Consider the following 23,061-nt stretch of genomic DNA (forward strand, 5'->3'; position numbering starts at 1 on the left):
GTTAACCAATAACCGGATTGGGCCCTTCTTTCCGGTGGCCCAATTACCGGAATAGTGAAAATGGGTCCGGTTATTGGTTAACTGGAAATGTGGGAATATGTATTTTTTTGAAATGGAACAAAACCGGTTAGTGGTGCACCGGTTTTGGCCTTTCTTTCTTTTTTTTCTTTTTTTTTTTAAAACAGAATTTTTTATTTTTTATTTATTTTTTGTATTAAAATATTAGAAATGTTGAATATATTTCTTTGAAAATAGATGGAATACAATATAATTTGATTTAGTAGAAAGACTGCAACAAATAACTCGGATCAATATTTTTCAGGCCGGATTTTTCGCGGCTGTAAGAAAAATTAATATATTTCTTTATGTGTTATTGGAAAAAAATAAAAATGCTTAGATTCTGAGTTATTGATCCCGGTTCAAAAGTCACTTCTAGGTAATCCAGAAAATATTGTGATATTTCTAGTACATTTAATTTATTAAAAGTTGTATCTATTTTGAGAATTCTTTTTGAATAACAACTATTAAATAAATTAAAGTTTTTGTTTTTTTTCAAAAATAGATACAACTTTTAATAAATTAAATGTACTAGAAATATCACAATATTTTCTGGATTACCTAGAAGTGACTTTTGAACCGGGATCAATAACTCAGAATCTAAGCATTTTTATTTTTTTCCAATAATACATAAAGAAATATATTAATTTTTCTTACAGCCGCGAAAAATCCGGCCTGAAAAATATTGATCCGAGTTATTTGTTGCAGTCTTTCTACTAAATCAAATTATATTGTATTCCATCTATTTTCAAGGAAATATATTCAACATTTCTAATATTTTAATACAAAAAATAAATAAAAAATAAAAAATTCTGTTTTCAAAAAAAAAAAAAAAAAGAAAGGCCAAAACCGGTGCACCACTAACCGGGTTTGTTCCATTTAAAAAAAAATGCATATTCCCACATTTCCAGTTAACCAATAACCGGACCCATTTTCACTATTCTGGGAATTGGGCCACCGGAAAGAAGGGCCCAATCCGGTTATTGGTTAACCGGATTGGCTAGTTTTCGAATTTTCACCAACAAGGGGATAGATTCCGTAATTTGTTAATTATTTTGGGTATTTATAAAAATTTCGGTTTAATTTGATTGTTTTAAACGTCAACTTTACATGCTTTTGTACTGTGTTTTAATTTCATGGACAGTTTGTTAGGAACAGTTGTAATCACCAATCCTCGAATTAGTCCCCCATATTGTTAACGATCCTCTAATCATTTTCTAACTAATTAAGTACTTTAACTAGTTAAACTAGTTATAAGTACTTTAAAGTACAAGTTATAATGATTAGCTCGGGGACTAGCTCGGGGATTGGTTTTAATTTGAATGATAAGCACAAATTTTAATTAAAGTTAAACAAATTATTTTTGATATTTAATAACTAAAAAAAGAGCATCCATTTTGAAGTTCTATTTTGTTTATGTTTTGCTTCGTTTCTTCTTTCTTTTAAAAATATTTGATGAGTCTGCTAACAATTATTATTTCGAAGTACTTGTTTCATTATTATTTAATACATGTTTGTTTGCTTACAAATTGTCATTGTTGTGAGAAGTTCTATGTTGAGAATATAAAATAATTGATGTGTCTGCTAATAATGATTGTTTCGAAGAGTAGTTTCATTATTATTTAATACGAGTTTGCATGGTTATAAATTGTCATTATTGTGAAAAGTTATATTTTTCACAACATAAAATAATTGATAAGTTTGCTAGCAATTATTGTTTCTTAGTAGTTTTATTGCTTTTTAATAGAAGTTTCCATGCTTTAAAATGTGTTTGTAAACACAGGTTTATATGTTTGTAACAAATTTTTCAATGTTTGTAAATACAGGTTTATATGCTTTAAAATGTGTTTGTAAACACATGTTTATATGCACAAATTTTCAATGCTTTGTTTATGTTGTTTGCTTGCCAGTACATATTGGTTTGCTTGCCTTACACACAGGTTTATATGCTTTAAAATGTGTTTGAAGAATAAGCTTTAAAATGTGTTTGTAAACACAGGTTTATATATTTGTAACACAGATTTTTTAATTTTTGTAAACACAGGTTTATATGTTTGTAACAAATTTTTCAATGTTTGTAAATACAGGTTTATATGCTTTAAAATGTGTTTGTAAACACAGGTTTATATGCACAAATTTGTATTGTTTTGTTTATGTTGTTTTCTTGCCAGTATATATTGGTTTACTTGCTTTACACACATGTTTATATGCTTTAAAATGTGTTTGAAGAATAAGCTTTAAAATGTGTTTGTAAATACAGGTTCATATATATGTTTGTAAACACAGATTTTTTTTAATTTTTGTAAACACAGGTTTATATGTTTTAAAATGTGTTTGTAAACACAGGTTTATATGTTTGTAACAATTTTTCCATGCTTTGTTTATGTTGTTTGCTTGCCAGTACATATCGGTTTACATGCTTTACTTGTTCACATGTACTATTCTTGGCACATTCTGCACAAATGAAGAAAATTTGTGCTGGGGGACGCCCTCGGGGATTAATACAAATTTAGAGGTGTAAATTTCGTGCTCAGGGATGCGCTTGGGGATTCGTTCCAGTTTAGATCTGTAAATTTTTGCTCGGGGACGAATTCGGGGATTCATTTTTGTTTTTAAAAATAAAAATTTAACTCATTTACAATGAAAGTTAAACACTTGAACGCAGTAGATTAAACGCTTTTCTTTATATGTTTAAATTATACGATTATTTCGCTGCATTTGGCGGTGCTTTTGTTAAATTTGTTTAACAGAGCTTTTTTCTCTTCATGCAGCGAAATTCTATACAATAAAAAAAGATTGGTACTGTTATTACGCTGTATGAAGTAAAACCTAATCTTTTTGTCTTCGATATTCTAGAAGATTGGAGGACGCGCACGGGTACTTTGTTTGGGGGTACAATTATCAGCTTCCTTTATTTAAATATTTGTGCAAACTTAAGTTAAACTATTCGAATTTAATCTGAGTCTATGTTGAAAATAAAGAAGAATATCAAGAAGATTGATCTCAGACACTCATCATAGATCAAAGGATCAAGAATAGACAAAATAGGAAATATACTTTTATAGAAATAAAATAAACGGTAACATGTATCGTATTGGCATAAATAGCAAAATAGTACAAATGGTAACTTAGATAAAATTTTTGTATAAATAGAGATAGGAACTCTTGTAAAAACATAACAAACATATTCAAAAAATATTATCTCCTCGGAAATCATAAAATCAACACTCTATCAGGTATCTCATCATCCGAATTTCACAAACTTCGCCTCAGTATCTCATCCCACAACTTATGATTGAGGTCGAATACGGGGGACCCAGTTATTCTCTCTCGCAATGACCTCTTCTCTCATGTTTCCTCCGTTATTCTTTTCAACTTTCTGTTTCTTTATTTCATGACTTTTTTGTTTTGATGGAGAATATATATGGATTTAAACTTCTATTCAGAACCTCAGAGGAATATATTGATAAAAGAGATTCCTATACGGGGTCCGTATTTATAAGAGCTTTTTGTCTTCAATTTGATTTTTTTACCTGAATCAATCTGATACTATTTGTAAGTGTTGTAAAAAACATATGTTTACACCAATTAATCGGTCGATTAGTCGTTGATGGTGATCAGACTATTACGAATTTTTTCGACTAATCGACCGATTATTTTCGACTAATCGACCGATTATTTTCGATTATGACCAATTATTTTCGATTATGACCGATTAATCATTTGACAGTACCATGTCCGTCCAACAACCGGATACCGTTATTTACATCACCGATTTGTAATGCTTACAATATACTTGACAAAAGTCATGTTGCATCTCGATTTTCTTAGGTTGCAAACAACTACCAAATCATTTTTGAAATTATTACTTTCCATGTTCTGAATTATCACTTAGTACTATAAAAATTATCACATCGATTTTGGAGCTGAGAAATAAAAATCATCAGTCAATAATCAAATTAATTCCTTAATGAAATGAAAATGATTAATTAGTATAATAGGAACGTTTACTTGATATATTGTGAATTACTAAGAATTGTACGAATAATGACCTTTTTTTTAAAAAGAACTATCTGAAAATCTTGCAATTCTAATTTAATTTTATTTGTTATCACATAGTATGATGTGAATTATTGACTTTGTCTCAAAAACTTTGTTTGAAATTTTGTTATATATTTCGGTTGAATTTTGAACAATTTCTTATGTTTTAGGAAAAACATGGGTCGATGCCCATATTCATGGAGTGTAACTCCTAGTTGTATTTTTTTACAATTTCGGTTTTAATTCTATGTAAATTGATTATATTTTTATTTCAACTTCGTAGAAATCCTTGCTCAATTTTATTTGTCATATTTTGAATTTTAAAAAAAAAAATCTCTAAAACTCCTGAAAATTATAACTTTTTTTGCCATTTAGAAATTTAGACCTGAAAGAAGTTTGTACGTTAATTAATTATGTTTTCACGTGATAAAACATAATAATAAATGAGGAGGGTTCAATTGCCTCCATTTTTTGTGCCTTCACCATGCCTTCATTTTTTAAAACTTTAATAACTCAAAATTTTAAACTTAAAAGTTAAAATAAAACTGTTAGATGTGATCTATGTTATTTTCTCTATGTACTCATAAAAAAAATATTACATTTCAATTTTATTTTTATGTGAATCAATAAGTTCAAAAATCAACATCTAGAAATTATCCACATTAGTACGTTTTTTGCAAGCTCTTGATGACAACCAAAATAAAATTAAAATGTTATAATTTTTTACACGTATATAGATAAAATGATATAAATCATATCCAGCGATTTTATTTTAATGTTTAAGTTTTAAATTTTGAATTATTAAAGTTTGAAAAAATGAAAGCACGATGAAAACACAAAAATGAAAGCATTTCAACCCTTCTCATCATAAATTATGTAGAATGAATTACTTTTCATGCCAAGCAAACATGCCGGGTTGACGGGTAGACAAACGATCACACTGTTTGGATGAATTATGACCTTATGCACCAGTAATTGATTGCTACAGCACAAATGAAAAGTATATATATGCTATGGGAACATTCTGGATCTTCATTAAAAATTAGTTATTGACCAAGTGGAAGTGATTGAAAGAGAAATTAGACACGGCCTAGCTAGCTCCTAATAAAGATCTAGCACTTAATTAATCACCAATACAATTAGGTAAATTGTAATTAGTGTCCAACTTTAGGATACTCCTTTCCTACAGGGGCGGATATAGCTTAGTTAAAGGTGGCTAAGTCATTCTTATGATTTCAAAATATTAATTATATGTATAGAAATTTAATTGAATTTTTTTTTCAAACTTTCTATATAGTATAGTCATCCTCAATAAATGACAAATGTTTAGTTGGAGTCTAGTAGTTAGAGCTCTATTTTGTAATTGAGAAATCTTGATTTCAAATGACACTCACTATAATTATACATTTTAATTTTCAACCATCCCTATCAAAATTTTGTAGTTCCTACTCCTGTTTCTCTAGCAAAAGGCCTCATATTTTGAGCACTACTTGCTAAATCTAACTCTAGCTAGAAATTATATATATATAAAGGCCTTTTCATAAATCAAGGTTTAGACACAAACAATCTCATTTCTTTTGAAAAAAAGAAGAAGATAACTCTGTTATAAATATATATATCAATTGAGTTATTTATCAAAAGCTTTTTCAATTTATACTTTCATCGGATGGTTAGTACCGAATTTCCACATGAATCCATCAGCACAATCTCTCCTCGGTACTCCGATGCATAATTATCAACCCGAAAGACTAGATTTCTTGTAGCATCAACTTGAAAGACTAGATTTTTTTTCATAATCACAATCTCATTTCTTTGAGAAAAAGGAGGTAGCACAATTGGCTAGGAAAATGTCCTAGAGTTGTTATACCCAAAAGTCGAGAGTTCGATTCCCCCTCACGAACCTTGGTAGCTACTACCAAGTTTTCAAAAAAAAAAAAAAAAAACAATCTCATTTCTTTTAATTGTGATCGTTTTGTTTAATTTCTGTGAATTTAGGAGAAAAAAAAAACTTTAAATATGATAAAGAAAACAAAGAATCTTCTGTGACCGTGTTAGTAATTGCCGAAACTTTTATTAATACCATTCCCAACAAAATAAATAAATAAATAATCTATAAATTTTAGAGAATTTGATATTTATCAGGGGGCCGCAAAGACAAATGGCGGCCCTCAAGAATGGGACTGTCATTTATCGTTGCGATCCTGAGAAATATAGAATTCTCCAGTTTCAGTAATTTTTTGGTTTTTTTTTTTGGGAATGGTATTAATAAAAATTTCGGTAGTAATTGTACCGATTTTTGTTTTTAATATCCTAAAAAAGATAACAAATCTATCCCTGATTTTTTTTTAAATATCCAAACCGTCAAAATTCCTAGTGATTGAGCAAATTTCAAGATCTCATGAATTCTGACAGTTAAGTAGCTTTTTTTTAGATGTATTTTTAAAATGAATTAACATTTTAGTAATAGAAAAGAGGGAGCTAAAACTAACATAGATAAAAAAATGTTTGTTATTTTTTATATATTGAGAAAGAAAAAAAACACAAGACTATAAAATTTAATGTTGAATAGATAAGAGGTTATTTTGAGTGCATAGACATAATATGAAAAATTAGAAGATTAAATAAACCAAAATCACAATTTTATTTGATCTGTTTTTTCATTATGTCATGTTTCAAATTTATTACCAATTCTCGTCTCACATTTTTTTTCCTTCACAATATTTCAAAAATAATCAGCCTGTTTTTATGGATGTCAGTTTTAACCTCTTCTTTTCTGATTAATGAACCGCCATGATTCCTAGCGGTCTTATAAGAACCTCAATCGCCAGAAATTTTGACAGTTGGACATTTAAAAAAACGGAGGCATGTTTGTTATTTTTTGTAAGGATGTTAAAAAAAAAAATCGGGTAATCGTGGATTAGCCATGTCAATATTTTAATTTTTGTATTTCTAATTTTTTTTTTTTTTTTTTTTGTTCAGAGAGTAGTGAATAATGATGCAAGACGGCACTTGCTGCGCTCCGGTCAATTCTAAACTTTGTCTCCTCTTCTTCACTAAATTCTGCGGGTAAAAACAAAAGATAGAGGAAAACGACAACAAGATGCCTTTCATTATCCGTGAGACAGCGACTTCATAGTTTCGAGAATAGGAGATAGTATTATTTTACCGACAAAGCATTGTTGAACTAACATACACAGATTCCCGATTTTTTTATTTTTATCCAAAAATTAAATTGAATTTCAAAAATCAACCGAACCGCATTTCAAATTTTAAAAGTACCCAAACCGCTAAACGGTTAACCGGACCCTAGGTTCGGTTAACGGTTTAGCGGACCAAGGGTTCGGTTAACCGTTTAGCGAACCCTTGGTTCGGTTAACCGTTTAGCGGACCAAGGGTTTGGGTTCGGTTAACGGTTAACCGGATTCGTTGGTTCGCTGAACCGTTAACCGAACCCTTTTTTTTTTTTTTTTTTTTTTTTTCAAACAGAAAATTTTCAATTTTTTTTTTCTATTGAAAATATACATGAAAATTCGTATTTAGATTTATCAAATTTACACCAAAAATTTTTGTAAATCAAATATGAAATTTAAAATTATAGAAAAATACACATACACATACACATACACATATACATATACATATACATATACATAAATAATATACAGTTACCAATTTTTTTTACTTTTTTTTTACTTTTTTTTACTTTTTTTGAAATATACAGTTACTAATTTAAACTGAGAAATTCATTTTGATGGTTCATGATTACGGATCTTATACGACGAATTTAAACTGAGAAATTCATTTTGGACGAATTTTGGATTAATCCGAGAGTAAATTTTTTTTTGGGATTAATTACTAATTTTAATCGGAGAATTATTAATTTTATTTAATTCTTTGGTTCGTATAAATTTTGAGAATTATTATTCTTGAATCAATTCATAATTATTCTCTATTATTAAAATTTATGGGAGATGCAAAAGTTGGAGACCTTTAACCTCCCAAGAGGCCTCACATGCGCATCTCTATTTTTGCTATATTGGATCTAATACAACTTAAGATGAACAAAAATTCGGTCCAACCTAATGACAGCCATGCGTTTTGGCAAAATGGGCCGAACTCGCTGAATTTTGGCCAAAAGTTGATTGCATGGCTAATAAAGGGGAAGGACCGAACTATGTGTTATATGTGTTGTATTGGATCTTGACTATATGTTATATGATAGGATAAGATGGGATTGCATGTACAAAAAACTATATGTGTATATATGTTGCACAAATTGTATTATGTTGGTATTTTCTATGATTTTATATGAATTCATATATAATTTTCGGCCTAATTAATTTTCTGTTGCAGAAATTTATTATATATATTTTCATATAAATAATTTTAGACCTTATTATTATTATTATTATTATTATTTTAGACCTTAATAATTGGATGTTGCAGAAACTATATATATTCTGTCGGAATATTTATTTTATTAATATTCTATATAATCTATATACACTAACCCTAAACCCTAAACCCTAAACACTATATATTCTATATAATCTACATATACATATAAAATAAAATTCGTATTTAGATTTATCAAATTTACACAAAAAAAATTTGTAAATCAAATCTGAAATTTAAAATTATAGAAAAATATACATACACATATACATATACATATAAAATAAAAAAATACATATACATATGCATTTAAAATTTTCTGTTTAAAAAAAAAAAAAAAAAAAAAAAAAATTGGGTTCGGTTCGGTTAACGGTTCAGCGAACCAACGAATCCGGTTAACCGTTAACCGGACCCATGGTTTGGGTCCGGTTAATGGTTAACCGAACCATTTTGAAAAGGTCCGGTTAACCGTTAACCGGAAATTTGGTCCGGTTAACGGTTAACCGGTTTGGGTAGATTTCAAATTTGACATCCGGTTCGGTTATTTTTTGAAATTTAATTTAATTTTTGGATATAAATAAAAAAATCGGCACAGATTCTAATAATATTGAAGAACAAAATTGAAAATTTAGCTGCAACTTCAACGAATTAAAGTGTAAACTTGTAAGTTTCAAAAAGTTTAGGAATTAAAGTGTTGTATAACTGTTTTTAGTAAAATAATTATTTGCTGTGATATATTTCAGTTGCAATGTATATTTTTTAACATATTGTACAATGCAATATAAATGAAATATTTATTAAGATAAATTACTGAGGTTACTTCAGAAAAATACGAAAATATTTGCAAAACAGCAGTAAAATATATCATATATTGGACTCAACAAAAAAAGCATGATATTATATTTTTCAACCAATTCAAAATTTACAACAAACTACATATACATCTAAATAGTTAAATCAACATATTTCTTAAAAAATCACAATTAAGAAAAGTATAGGGGTAAAAGTAAATTTACTTTTAAAACTTTTTAAAAAGCTATAAATATCTGACCGCCCGGTCATGGATCGAATGGTTGTTAACATCGTCATGTGATCATGTCCTCTCGTGTGCTGTGGGGACCACCTTGTGCAAATTGGCTTTTGGACATCTTGATTTTCTGTGGCTTTTTACAATGAACGAACTGCAACGAATTAATTTCAATCAAAATTACAAAATATTTACAATGGGGACTGGGGAGTGTGAGAGTGGAGACCAAAGGCTGCACAAACACTGTGAAAAGGTAAGCCATATTTACAGCTAGTCAACGCATTATCCATCCTCAACTGTCTGATCATTGAATCAGACGGTCATCATTTGCTCCAATCCTCAACAAGACACCACGTGTTCGTTCGTGATTTGCGCGTGAACCGGCTGACGGCTGCGTCCCCCTTTCACGCTCCCGTGACGTGTTTTCATAAGGGATCTTCTGCGGCATTCCCGTGAGCGAGCAACCCGCTGATTTCTCACCCGTAATAATATTTTGCTTAACAATTCCATTGACGAATTTTGAGAAACTCTTTTATTGTCTTAGACATTCAAAATAATCATTCCAATTGTTCTAAATGCATACTTGTCTGAGCCCAAAATATAATATATAGCTAGCATCAAAAGCGAATTGACATACAATTAATGAGAATCAATTGACTCCATTAATTTAGAAAAAAAAATTATATAATTTTTTTCATATATTTTAAGAGTAAAATGCTATGATAATGTAAATTAATCTCATTCGTAATATGAAAATTTTATACAATCGATCTTAATTAATATTTAACTCTCATAACTTGAAAGTCTAACTTTGCTCCTGAATCTAGATTACTTGTTCTTATCAAGAACAATAATATAGTTTGACTACATTTCTTTAATCATTACAAACACATCACTATTTTTTTTATCTGTATAATTTCAAGTAAGCATGTAATTGGTTCGGTTAGTCAGCTCTATACTTATCAGTAATAATTTCTTCCAAAGAGGAAAACTAAAAAGAAGCTACGTAACTTCTGTTGAAAGATAGACATTGCATTTTTGCATATATAGAAGTTGATGATCAGTATCTATAAAATACAGCTGTAAGGTGTGATCCCTTACCTAATAATCGTCCTTTTAAATACAGGCTTAACTTTGAATCACCAACACTTGTTCAATTTTAAAATTGCATTTGTGTGGAGACTAGCGAGGCATCTAATCTTTTTTAAATTATCATCATTTCATTTAATAAAGCCTCCAATAGTCGCCAGCCGACCAATACTTTGATTTTGATGCCTCTTCCACCAAGCCGCCCAATGACTTGATCACTTGTGTATCTTACATTATTTTTCTCAATTTAGTCCCTTTCAACTTTTTTCTCTTTTTGGAATACAAACAGCGGAACACATCAACCTCTTATTAATTACCACCATAATCAAATTCTTATCTCACCATGTGCCACCTCATCAACAGAATTCCTGGGGGTATTTCCGTCAATAAATGGTGGGTGTATATATAAGACCAAGTCATGCCATCTTCTTCAACTCAGCACCAACAATTATAAAAATATCCACACCATATCACAGAGTCTCTAAATTTTCATCTTTCCAAAATTAGACAAATGACAAAGGTTCATCCAAATGTTGTTGCACGAGCAACTGAGCAGCCGAGATTGGCAGTTGCAAGTGCTTCCGAGCAGCACCGGCACGATCCGGAAGTTTTAACCGTGTGGAGGAAGTCCCTTCTGTTCAACTGCAACGGATTTACAGTTTTTGATGCTACAGGAAATCTAGTCTTTCGGGTTGATAATTATGCATCGGAGTACCGAGGAGAGATTGTGCTGATGGATTCATGTGGAAATTCCGTACTAACCATTCGACGAAAGGTATAAACTGAGAAAGCTTTTGATAAATAACTCGATGGATATATATTTATAACAGAGTTCTTCTTTTTTCAAAAGAAATGAGATTGTTTGTGTCTACCTAGCTAGCTAATAGTAAAACCTTGATTTATGAAAAGGCCTTTATATATAATTCCTAGCTAGAGTTAGATTTAGCAAGCATAGTGCTTTAAAGATGAGGCCTTTTGCTAGGGAAAGGAGTACCCTAAAGTTGGCCATGCTAATTACAATTTACCTAATGGTATTGGTGATTAATTAGGAGCAAGCTAGGCCGTGTCTAATCTCCTTGAATTACTTCCACTTGGTAAAGAACTAATTTAATGAAGGCCTAGAATGTTCCCATAGCATATATATACTTTTCAACAGTGCTGTAGCAATCAATTACTGGCATGGTGCATAAGGTCATAATTCATCCAAACTACTATTGTTAATTGAAAAAGAAAAAAGGTATATTAATTATGACTAACATCATCATTTTTAATTGTCTCTTCAAAATCCAGAAACTTAGTCTTAGTGATCAGTGGTTGATATACAACGGCGATGCATGCACAAAGCCTCTCTTCTCCATCAAAAAACACGTAGCTATTCGTCCTACAAAAACCCTAATTTACATGATACCCGCTAACTCGGGCGCTAACGGCCCGAAGTACCGCATAGACGGTTCGTACCATCACCGCAACTGTGCAATGTACAACCAGCAGGGACAGGTAGTTGCAGAGATTCTAAAGAAGGAGAGCAACACTGGGGTGTCTCTTGGCAATGACGTGTTCCGGCTAGTTGTCCAATCAGAACTTGACAAGTGTCTGGCGATGGCAGTTGTGATTGTACTGGATCAGATTTTTGGGCCTGGGCCTTCTCTCCTGAGGAACTGGTCCTTCTAGAAGCCTTAGTAATTATTGTTTCAAATTGTCTTGGCCCAAATGTTTTAGTTCTGGGCTAAAATTTGGATCAGAACCCTCATGTATGATTTCAGAGGGTTTTGTAAATCTTGTTTCTGTATGGTTTTGCTTTTTAGATAAACCATGCATTAAGAAACTGAAGCTGTCAATAAATGTAATTTAACATATCATTTTTATTGTAAATTTTCTTCTTCTTTTTTTTGGGGGGGAACGAAGTTCACCTTGTATCAAGTAGTCCTTAATTTATTATCTTTCTCCTTTTTTATATAAATAATAAGCATTCTCAACTCTCAAGAGACCAATACTTCGCACTTTGGATTGAATGAAAATACTGTAATAAGGTAGGGCAGCCATAAGAAAAAAATGAAAGCTGGAAAAATGACGTAGGTACATATCACGTCAAAATAATACTAATTCAGAAGGAACACATGTATGTAAAAAGATAATTTTACGTTATATTCAACTTTTATGATACATATGAGAATCAGTCTTTGATCTAGTGATAAATGTAATATTCTCTGTGGGAGGTCATAAGATCGAAATCTTTGTGAATATTAAATAGTTGGATACTCTGACCTCCAACCTTTACTCAAAAGCTTTTATGTCATATTCAATTCTTATTGTATATGTATTAGAATAAAAATTATAAAAAAATAATTAAAATTGTAGGTATATTTTTCATTATTTAGATAGGGTGTGTACTAAATTTAAGTGAACTTAAAATTTAACTGATCGTTTATTATAAAGTCATTAAAATTCCAACGTTGAAAAATATAAATTGTTTGATAAAGCTAAAATTAAGCATTTTTTAAACCCATAATTTGCACTTGGATTACACGCAAAGGTTGTTATAACTAATAGGGTAAGGTAGCAATAAAAATTGACGATTTATTTTTTATATGGAAAAAAAAAGATAAAATGTTTCAAATAAAAACAGCAATCCCCAATGGATTTTTAGAAGAAAAAAAACAACTTCACTGTATCATTGGTACGGTAGAAGATGGAAGGGTTTTTAAATACCGTAACAGTGGTACGGTGGATAGCATTTCATGGGTGCACCACAATTGGATCCTCCACCGTACCAGTGATACGGTGAAGTTAATTTTCCTAAAAAAAAATTGCTTCTAGAATGCTTCTTCATCCTCCACCGTATCACTGTTTTAATAGAAGCTTTAATTTGTAGGCAGTTGCTAGTGGCCATGTTCGGCAACCTCCTTAAGAGGTTTAGGATTAAGATTTTAATCCTTGCTAAGGAGCATTTGTTCGGTAAAGTAGTAGGATTAAGAATGAAGACTTAGTATGAATAAAATATATTATGTAATATGTAAAGACTTAAATACCCTTACATTAATGTTATCATGCAATGTGACTAAGAAGAATCATTACATTATAATATAGTGTATATAATCACATTTAACTGAAATTAAAAGTAATTTTGTTAATAAAATAAATAAATAATTTTTTTTAGCTAAAATTTAGATTAAGTAGTCAAAAATCATTCATCAAAAATATTTAAAAGGCGAGCCATGGATTAACTTGTATAATGGTATGCAATAAGAACAAATTAATATTAGTGAGCCATAATAGCAAATAAACACCAATGTTATAGACTAGTCCATACAGGCACCAACTGGTTCGTACCATGATCAAATGGTATACCAACCAAGAGCAAAATTAAATCAGTTGCAAATAACAATGATGTCAGTTATAATATATTAATTAAAAACATACAATTCAATAAATAAACAAAACCAGTAAACAATACCACTGAATGTAAAATTGATCAAAAATCCAAACAAATATGTGAGGTGGGGTACGCACCAGTAAACACAAACAAAAGAAAACAAAAGACCAAATTATAAGTTTTGCTAATTCTTTTCATTGAAGTTAATCACCGGTGTAGAGTTATTCATTTGCTTACTCAACTATACGCACACTCTCTCCTGAAGTTCATCAATGGTGTAGAGTAATTCTATTGCTTTCTCCCTCTCTCTCCTGATCTGATCAACAATGGAGCTCAAAATACTTGAACAAAATAATGAGCAAATGGGATGCCATTGAAGAGAGGGTTTCGCCACGAACGTCATGCAACTGTCGGATTGAACTGCCAGTCACTAGATCGCTACCAATCTTCACCGGCGATAAGAGGGTTTTTTTCTTTCATGCGTCTTGGGAAGCGTCCTCCCAAGAGAGAAGAAGACATTAAAAAATAAATAAAAATGAGAATCCTTCTGGAGCTGTCCACTTTTGAGGGCATTTTTTGTCCGAAAATATTTGCTTTTGGGGCTTAAGGAGATCTAAAGGAGCCTTGATTCTTAAGGAGGGAGTGAGACAGGCTTAAGAAATGTTGCTAAGGAGGTCGGTTAATCCTGTCTAAGGAACTTGTGTTCGTCTGGATTAAGAGCCTAAGGACCCTAAAGGAGACTTAATCCCTCCAGCCGAACATGTACAGTAAGTTTTTCGCTTTTAGAATTTTCTTTTATGCCAATTTAATCGTTTGGATGTTTTTAATTAATATAATATACTTACGGATTTTTTTTTTAAAAAAAATCATAAAAAAAATCAGGGACATTTGAAACTGTTTGTCTTTTTATAAATAAAAATAAATAAATAATAACTGCTAGAATAAAGGTACGCATTATCATTGTTTTATGTTAAAGAATTTATGAGAGAGAAAAATATATCACCATGTTCATAGAATACAAAATTAAAACGAACACATTTATGTAAAATTAAAAATGATACTACTAAATACTAATAGTACGACTTATCGACAATGAACTTTCACGCATCAATTATTCTAACGAAATTACATTTCTGCTTATCAGCCGAAGATTATATTATCTGCCAAATTTGTAATGGCTTTCTGTATGGAAAATAAAGGGCTGCTAATTGAACAGGACAGTTTGTGGATAAACGGGCTGAACAGTTAACGAACTAATATTGAACGAGTTACATTCTGAACAAAGTCTGAACTTCGGTTCATGTTCAAGTTAAATCTTTAATACAAAACGGATCTGAACAATTATTGGACAGCCCGTTGACCAGCCCGTTTCCTTGTCCAGTGAAGAGCCCATTTGATCAGCCTCAATGGAAATGAATATACGAATGATGCGCATATGACTCGGCAGTCGGCACAAAAGGAAAGCCAATCTAAAATTTTCCACATCGAATAAAAAAGAAGAAGATTATTTCCTGCAATCAAGATTCCACCAATTGAATAATCGACAAGTTCAATTATGAGGATATTTTTTAATATGAAATGCGTATCTTCTTTTTTTATCTTTTCTTACTTTATAACTTAATAGAATAAGAACAGCTAATAAAGAATTATCTTTATTTTTAAGCAGGACAAGATCTGTATCTAATTAAGCTCCACCGATGCCTCGCATCCACTGGCCGAATTTATACCCCACTCGGGTTGACCTAAACGAGCTCACCAACCAGCTTACAGTAGAAGAAATATTGACGGCAATTCACCAATGGCCAAACAATAAAAGTCCGGGTTCAGACGGATACTCGGGTGAGTTTTATAAGTGTTTTGCGGACCTCATAGTACAAGATTTAAAGGCAGTTTTTCAGCAAGTGATGGAAACAAGATCATCTTTGGAGCCACTGAACACTTCTTACATCATCCTAATTCCAAAAAAAGAAAGCTCACAAACGGCAGGAGACTACCGGCCGATCAGTCTTGTACATGGAATCCAGAAAAAAATTTCGAAGATCTTAGCAAACCGCTTGCAATCCCATATGGGGAAAATTATAACAGAAGCGCAGACAGGATTCCAAAAGAATCGACAAATAACTGAAAGCTTTATATATGCACGCATGTCCTGACATGTGCAAGAAGAGATAAAATACCCTTGGGAATGCTTAAGCTTGACATCAAGAAAGCATTTGACACGATCAGCTGGGAGTTCACAACTGAAGTTATGACAAATTTAGGATTTCCTGAAGCATGGATTCATTGGATTAGGCGGGCGATTTTTCAAGGAACTTCCCAAGTCCTTATCAATGGCTCACTTGGAAAGAAGATCATCTTAAAACATGGGGTTAGACAAGGAGACCCGCTCTCTCCCTCGCTCTTCATCATCGCTATGGATTTCCTAGCAAGATATTTGCAAAAGTTAGCACAAACAGGGGCGATCAAATTACCTTATGCCAACATGAGACCTTGCCTGCTATACGCGGACGATGCCCTACTATTCATGAAGCCAGATATTCATCAAGTACAAGCAATAAAAAATAAGCCTCTTGTTCTTTCAACAAGTTTCGGGTCTGGCTACCAACCTTCAAAAGTCAGAAATGCTGGTAACCAATGTACAAGAAAGTGAAGCAGCAATATTGGCATCGTCACTTGGATGTAGGCTCACAAATTTTATCTTCATATACTTGGGCATACCACTATCAGACCGCCGCCTACCGAGATCAGCATATTTGGACCTACTCAGCAAATTGAACAATAGACTAGCGGGATGGGCAGCAAGATTCTTGTCAATAGCAGGAATGTTAGTGTAATAATCTAGAAGTCAATAATACGATAATTTATCATAAAGCTTTGTTCATGAATTGAATGTTTATCATTTTGTTGCCTTGAGTATTATTGCATTTATGGATCACTTCGAGTTCATGACTGAAATTGTGAAACTCCATAATATAGATGATATATACTCTTAAAAAGTCACTGACCAAGGTAATTAGCAGGAACACTAATTACCGCGATAAGGTTAGTATGTGGATTAAAAGATGGTTAAGTTTTACAAACCACCTGACACGAGATGTCATTTTAATCACATCGATACATGTTCTAGGAACATGGTATTTGACAGACCCCGAATGAAACATTAAATAGAATTGTGTTCGTGTCATTTATGTTTTCATTCAGTGTCAGGTTTTACAGTATGAGGTATTTATCGTTCCCACTGAGAAATATGTATGTGTGATTGTTATCTACCGCTGTCCGTAAAAAGCAGTCATAACGGTAGCTTTTCCATATGTATAGCTTAGCTGAGGAAGTGATAGTTTATCAAGAATACTATTTGTCCCTCGTATCTCTATACGAGCTATAGCATCACTGGGCCCCTTGATAGAGTAAGATTATCTGCTAGCGGTATAATTACAAGAGTAATTATATTTGATAATCTGCTCAAGATCAAGAAAAGATTCAGTTAGCAAGGATGACACACATCTACCTTGAAACTGATCTGATAGCTATGAGACAGAAGAACAGACACAAGTAAATTGTTTACTGGATCGTGATATTGTACAGTACAGCATCATCTGTGTAATTGGATGGTCATGATGTGTTGCCAGATGCCACCCATGATTATAGAAGTTAAAACAGTTTTAACTCTATTTACTAACACAACACAGATCCTATTGGGTCACACCATATAGGAGTTAATCGGAGAATCTTATTGTGATTGATTATAAATTGGTTATGATCAATAGTAAGATGGTTATAATTAATTATACGTGTTATAATTAAATTATAAATGTTATGTAAAAATAACAAGCAAAAACATTGGTTAATTTATAAACGTGTGTGACACGTTGTATAAAAGTTAATCGGTTAATTTATAAATGTGCAGGACACGTTGTATAAATTACCGAAACAACAAACCGCAAGAAAAATATATATATAATTGTTCAGAATAATTATATGAATATTATTTGTGTTCGGGCCGAGGGCATTCGGGTCTTTTCAGATTCGTCTTTATCCGCATGACATGTCATTGATCCTATCCAGATGACATGTCATCAATCCTATCCACAAGGGCAAAATGGTCATTTCACACCTATGCCACCTTGCATGTGTAGAAACATGGAGAAGAGTGTGGAAGGGTGTGGAAGGGGTATTTTGGTCATTTCACATATAAAAGGATGAGGTGTCAATGGCATACTTTGTAAATAGGCCGAACTTGGAGGGCATTTTGGTTTTTTGCAACCGACCCTAAACACTATAAATAGGGGTGGAGGGGTAGAGAGAAAATTTGCTAATTCACTTGTATCGTTTCGTGCAGAATCGAATCGGTATTTTCTCTCTTTCTCGGTTTCTCTCCCAAATAGTGTTTCGGTTGAGAAAAGAAAGTTATACGTAGTTGACGTATAATCTTGCAGGTTGTTGTGGAGTATATTTACGGGATTGATGAATAGTGTTTTACCGAATTTTGCGGTATGTCAGTTTTGCATATTGATGAAACTGAGCAACCGAAAATTCGTGTTTACGGGTTTTCGTCTTTTCCCTGTGAATAGTGTTTTTGCATAATTCTGCGGTTTACGATATTTCTGGCAGAAGAAATAAACCGCTCTCCGGTTAGTCCTGGTGGATAACCGATAGAGGCATCAGACGTCTGATGCTCCGTTCCGAGTCGATTCCTTCCCTGGTGAGGCTCTACTCGCTCGGTCTGCATTCCAACTTTGATTTGGAAACAATGTATAAATATGTTATATTAATCTATTTAATTTGTAAGTAGATTAAAGTTTTAGAAATCAATCATGGAGTAGATCTGTAAAAGGATTAAATTGGGTTTTGATGCCAAAGGAATACTGAAGGTGGACCGCCTTGGAAAGTTTCCTGACATACCCAGTTTAATCCTGAGCTTAAGTTGGCCATAGAAATTTTTGTTCTACGGTCATTCCGCACCTTAAGCCTAAAAGGGGTTTTGGTTAGCACCGCGAAACCCCAACAAGGAAGACTCGTGTTACTCAACTCTATCCTTTCGTCGCTGCCTATATACTTCATGTCAGTCATAAAACTGCCACAATGGGTTCTGGATCAGATAGACAAGATTAGATGCCGATTCCTATGGCACGGGGTAGCAGAAGAGGCGAAAGGATACAATTTGGCAAAATGGGAGCTTGTCTGTCAACCGAAATCAAGTGGAGGATTGGGTGTTCTTGACTTGAAAGTCTTCAACAGTGCCCTTTTACTCAAATGGCATTGGTACTGGTTCAAACCAGATGGTAGAATGTGGAAAATCTTCATCCAAAACACAACAAATATGATCGACTTGGTACCAAATACAGGGGTATTTCTGGAAACCGCAAAAGACCTCATATCATTTTTCCAAGTATCCACACAGTGGGTACCAGGAGATGGAAAGTCCATTTCATTGTGGAAGCAAAACTGGGGCTTTGGAGTTCTACAACATCAGTTGCCAAACCTATATTCATTCATAATGGAAGACAACACCACCCTTAGGCAGGCAGTCATCACAAGGGGAGCAATACTGCAATTTCAACCCAACCTGTCAGAAGAAGCATTGGCCGAATTACAGCTACTCAGGGGTCACTTAACTAAATTGCAACTTCAAACAGGAACTACAGATGAATTGAGATGGAGATGGAATGACAACGGACAATTCACTGTAAAGTCAACATACACAATGCTAAAAGGAGCTCCTATGATCAGCAAGAGAGTTTCAAAGATATGGAAGATCAAAGCCCCACCGAGAATGATAATCTTTGGATGGTTGGCAATACAAGACAAGATTCTAACGCATGCAAACCTTCAAAAGAGAGGATGGGCATTTGCAAGTATGTGCACACTGTGCAGGGGAAACCAAGAAACAACAAAGCACTTATTCCAGGAATGCCCATACACGGTAAAACTGTATAACGAGTTAATGTTAAAGAGACCATCTCACAAATGGCATCCTTTGCAAGCAGACTACATGGCTACTGCTGCGATGGGAAAAACAGAAAAATCAGCACTACTCATTATGCAATTCGTTATATGGAGAGAAAGGTGCAGCAGATGCTTCTCGGATTCAAACAAGACAACAGAAGATTTGCTTGAAGAGATATTGAGGACAATGCAATTCTACCAGAAACCGGTGCAGGCAGTCCAACTGGTACAGTAGGGACAAGGGGGACAAATTGGGGAGAATTAAAAAATACTGGAAATAGCTAGTTAATTTTGGATTTTAGATAATTTAGACTTCTTATTTCGTTTCTATTATGTTCTTTTTTCAATTATTGCTCAAATGTTTTGGGTATTATTTTCACTCTTGTAATCCGGTTACAAAACTTTTGTAACTTTCTTAATGAAATTAAATGTGGACTTGATCCACATTTTTTCTCAAAAAAAAGATCTATATGTAATTTTTCAGGAAAAATGGAAATTGAAAACAACGAAGCAATTTTTGGCAGGATTTCAATTGAATTAATTCTGCGATATGGTCAATTCAAACAAAGGCTAATATAATATGTATCCAGAAGCCAATTTTAATTTCTAATAATGGAATTATTTAACCGGACTAGCTCAGATATCTTTTTGCTTCCTACATTATTTTTTATTTTATTATGCTGACTTATTTCTTCTATAGATATTAGATAGATAGCTGGAATTTTAATATAATTAATAAACACCAAAATATTAGTTCTTTTATTTAGAGAGCCGTGGTGGCGTGATATAAAAACCGTGAGGAAATTTATACAGGCCGAGCCTGATGTTTGGTTTTATATGGCCCCTTGTTTTCCTTTGTTCAAAGTTTGAAGTACAAAAATTGCTGGGAAAATGGAGAACCAGTAGGTCCAGTAGTCCAATACCAATGGAATATTTGCCTACGGGCAAAAAAAAAAAAAAAAAAATGGAATATTCGTTAAATATTTATGCCGTGACTGTATGCCATTGCCACGTGACATAACCAAAAAAGAAGTCGCATCTTGTGACTTCGGTTAAGTTTGAAAAAGATTTCTTTTTATCTTAGTTATATACTCCTGGCGTTGCATTAAATGTACTCCTGATATACCTATGGGGTCGAGATTTTGATAGACGGTTGTGTTAGAAAATATTAATTAGAAAAATTACTTAATATGAAGCGAACATATTTAAAAAATAAAATACTACATGTTCATATATATAATGACTAAAATAACTTGGAATATAATTATTGTTTTTTAAAAGTTTTTTTTTCAAGGTTTTGTATTTTCACATCACAAGTGTCATGCTTTATGAATTTAGTTGAATTTAATTGTCCCATTAATTTTTTTTTATCAAGATTGCTTTTAACTATAAGTCAAACCAATTGAATAATTTGTTCATTCGAATTACACACAAAATCAAATAATCTGAATTTTAGTTTGATTTATTCGATTTAATTTGAATTGATAAAAAATTATAATAGTATTGACAATACAATTTATATGGTTCTGATTTACTATCTCTATTTACTTATTTAGCTTTTAATTATCAAACATAACCATATTATTGTCAATACAATTATAATTTTCGAATCAAATCAAATGATTTAAATGACCGAGATGTATTATCTAAAATTGATACAGTTCAATTAAAATCAAACTAACAAAAATATACCTTGAAGTCCCTCTTTCGAAATGAAATAATTTTTAAATACATTTCTTTTCTATAGTTGATTTATGTTTTCTATAATATATTCAATAACATTGCCATCTGTCCTGAAGGTTCAACTACTCAAAATGAACCAACTCCATGCCTCCATCCTTTGTAAATGGTTCGCATTCTCAAGAAGGATATTTTATTCATCTCTTTCATCATGATGGTTCGAGATATAAATTCCTGATTTTCTTTTGGAAATTATAAAATCAAATCTTCAAAGAATTTTTTTTTTTTTTTTGAAAAATATAGATGAAACTGCACTATAAAAAATAGCCTGATGTAATCACACTAATAATGTGATTCCAGCGATTTTTGTAGAAATATGTGGTCAAAGAGTTTGACGTTTTAAAAAATATTGAAACTGCATTATTAGTGCAACATCAAAACTTGTACTGCGAAAGCGTATCATTATTAGTTCTGTTATATTTATTTAACAAAAATAAAAACAATTCTCTTTTCATATAATTAAAGTTTTTATTTTAAAAAAAAATCAAAATCCATGGATCGTGGAAATCAAAGTTCGCAGTCCGCACTGTATAAAGTTTTTATTTAAAAAAAAAATCAAAATCCATGGATCGTAGAAATCAAAGTTCCGCACTGTATATAGCCGCCATAAAATGAGATGGGGAAAGAGAATGAAAACATTTTTATATTATTTTTAAGCTTGTTAGAGGGGAGAGGTGATCTCAGCCGTCAGATGGTGTGATGCACCATGCACGCCGACCTGCAACAGGAGAAACATTAGGATCCGACCGTCCGCTGACTTTCCTATTTTCTTTATACCCATTTAATTCTTTCGACGTAAGAATCTCATATCACTCTTTCCCGTTTCAAACTGTACCCTTGTGCCTGCCACGTAAGTTGTTTTGTCCTCAAGTTGTACAGCCTCCATTATCTGATGGAGACATCATCAAATGGACGACGCTTGTAGAGCAAAAATTCTAAGATAATTAAAAAGTAAAACAAAGCATATAAAAGCAAATTTTAAAACTCAAATGTCTATATTTTTCACAAAGCAATGCACAATAGTATAAAATAAATGAATTTATGTTTTGTACATCTATTATATCTCTACTGTTAAATGTTAATAATTTAAAATTTAAAACTCAAATGTCAAAATAAATCTGTTAAATTTGATCTATATCATTATTTCTATATAACTTTGTTTTCATCGGCATCAAGAGCTGTAAAAATATATTGATATGAATAAATTCTGAATGTTGATTTGTATAAAAACAAAACTGAAAAGTGATAATTGTTTATGTACATGTAAAAGGAAAAAAAATCGCATCTAACGATTTTATTTTGAAATATAAATATTAAACCTTTTTTTATTGTAAAATTAAAAATGAAGACAATGATGAAGACACGAAAAATAAAGGCCTGAATCTCCTCATAA

The 23,061-nt window shown here is 32.0% G+C and overlaps 2 protein-coding genes across 2 annotated transcripts; both read left to right on the top strand.

Moving 5' to 3' along the window:
- The first annotated feature begins 11,037 nt into the window (after nt 1-11,037).
- LOC144574607 (protein LURP-one-related 8-like) lies at nt 11,038-12,481 on the top strand. Its single transcript, XM_078324612.1, has 2 exons — nt 11,038-11,384; nt 11,900-12,481. The coding sequence occupies exons 1-2, from the start codon at nt 11,121-11,123 to the stop codon at nt 12,278-12,280; spliced, it is 645 nt and encodes a 214-aa protein (XP_078180738.1). The 5' UTR covers nt 11,038-11,120; the 3' UTR covers nt 12,281-12,481.
- Nucleotides 12,482-16,167: 3,686 nt separating this feature from the next.
- On the top strand, nt 16,168-16,632 carry LOC144547881 (secreted RxLR effector protein 78-like). The gene has a single exon (XM_078296564.1). It carries the CDS (start codon nt 16,168-16,170, stop codon nt 16,630-16,632), a length of 465 nt encoding a protein of 154 aa, XP_078152690.1.
- The last annotated feature ends 6,429 nt before the right edge of the window (nt 16,633-23,061 follow it).

The sequence above is a fragment of the Carex rostrata genome, chromosome 2 (genome assembly GCF_964058835.1).
Source record: "Carex rostrata chromosome 2, lpCarRost1.2, whole genome shotgun sequence".
Classification (NCBI taxonomy): domain Eukaryota; kingdom Viridiplantae; phylum Streptophyta; class Magnoliopsida; order Poales; family Cyperaceae; genus Carex; species Carex rostrata.